The following is a 1145-nucleotide window of genomic DNA, read 5'->3' as shown; positions in this document are numbered from 1 at the left end:
GTAGGGAACTGAGAAAACTTACACAGTTATGTACCCATGCATAATTTTCACCAGGTGAACATCCTCCCTGAACTCTTTGAGAGAACTGTGTTTCATTATAATATAGAATTTAAGAAATTTTAGGGCTTTTATTTTGTTTTAATTTTAGGATCAAACAATGTGGGCATGTTTAGCTGCAATGGCAGTTGCTAACAAGGACATGACAACAGCAGAAATAGCCTATGCAGCAATTGGTGAGGTAAGTAGTTGGGGTTTAACTATTCTTAGCTAACTGATTGCAATGCAGATTTAGTTAGTTTATTTCGTTAGTTAAACTGTCACACTTTTTTGTAACAGATTGACAAAGTTCAGTACATTAATTCAATCAAAGATCTTCCATCAAAAGAATCAAGGATGGCTCATATACTGCTATTCAGTGGAAATATACAAGATGCTGAAACCTTGCTTCTACAAGCTGGCCTTATTTATCAAGCTATTCAAGTCAACATTAATCTTTACAACTGGAATAGGTAGTATTTCTCTCAACAAACTGCTGCTGTTAGTGTAAATAATCTCACTGAGGTGACAATTTAAATATTTAAAACATTAATAATTTTTCTCTACAGTTGCCAAGATCTTGAATTAAATCATATATCAGTAGTTCAGTAAAGAAATAAATTATTATAATGTTAGATTTCTTGTTTTTAAAGTGAGTATTATTTCTGTAGTTAAGGGAATATGCCAGTGTTTCTACCCCTTCATGCTGTAACTATCTACAGTACCTTCAGAGATGCTTTTTAAAGGCATTTTAACTTTTTCATAATTAGGGAGAGAAAAAATGAGTCATCAGTAAAAATTTATGATTTATGTGGGTCTCCAAAAATTAAAGATGTTTTGAAATATCTTTCTTAAAGCAGGTATATGGCTTCACTAGCTGGTATCATGTCTTTGGGAGAGAAAATATGAGTTAAGAATTTTTGTTCTTAAACAAAAAATAGAAAAATGTCTCATGTTTGCCCAAGGGTGTAAATCTCATCACAGGAGTGTTTGAGGTTTACATGTTCAACAGACCCTTTAAAAACTGGTGCTTCTATCAAAAGGCAAAGAGTCTCTAGAGGGTTTTGTTCTCATTCTAATTGCCTGATGGTGAGAACAAAAAGTCCACA

General features: G+C 32.8%; 1 protein-coding gene and 1 long non-coding RNA gene across 13 annotated transcripts in view; one reads left to right on the top strand and one right to left on the bottom strand.

Moving 5' to 3' along the window:
* LOC112551855 overlaps positions 1 to 1145 on the bottom strand; it is a 52612-nt gene that overhangs the window by 6523 nt on the left and 44944 nt on the right. The gene's annotated exons all lie outside the window — the stretch shown is intronic.
* Positions 1 to 1145, top strand: part of IFT80 (intraflagellar transport 80) — a 150868-nt gene that overhangs the window by 140157 nt on the left and 9566 nt on the right. For all 9 annotated transcript variants that reach the window (XM_025215145.1, XM_025215179.1, XM_025215168.1 and 6 more), the window contains 2 exons: positions 149 to 238; positions 337 to 509. In XM_025215145.1, coding sequence (XP_025070930.1) covers positions 149 to 238; positions 337 to 509 — 263 coding nt within the window. The remainder of the gene's footprint in view (positions 1 to 148; positions 239 to 336; positions 510 to 1145) is intronic.

Source organism: Alligator sinensis, unplaced genomic scaffold, assembly GCF_000455745.1.
Source record: "Alligator sinensis unplaced genomic scaffold, ASM45574v1 scaffold60_1, whole genome shotgun sequence".
Lineage (NCBI taxonomy): Eukaryota > Metazoa > Chordata > Crocodylia > Alligatoridae > Alligator > Alligator sinensis.
Note: the sequence above shows the minus strand (reverse complement) of the source record. Positions and strands in the feature narration are given on the sequence as shown.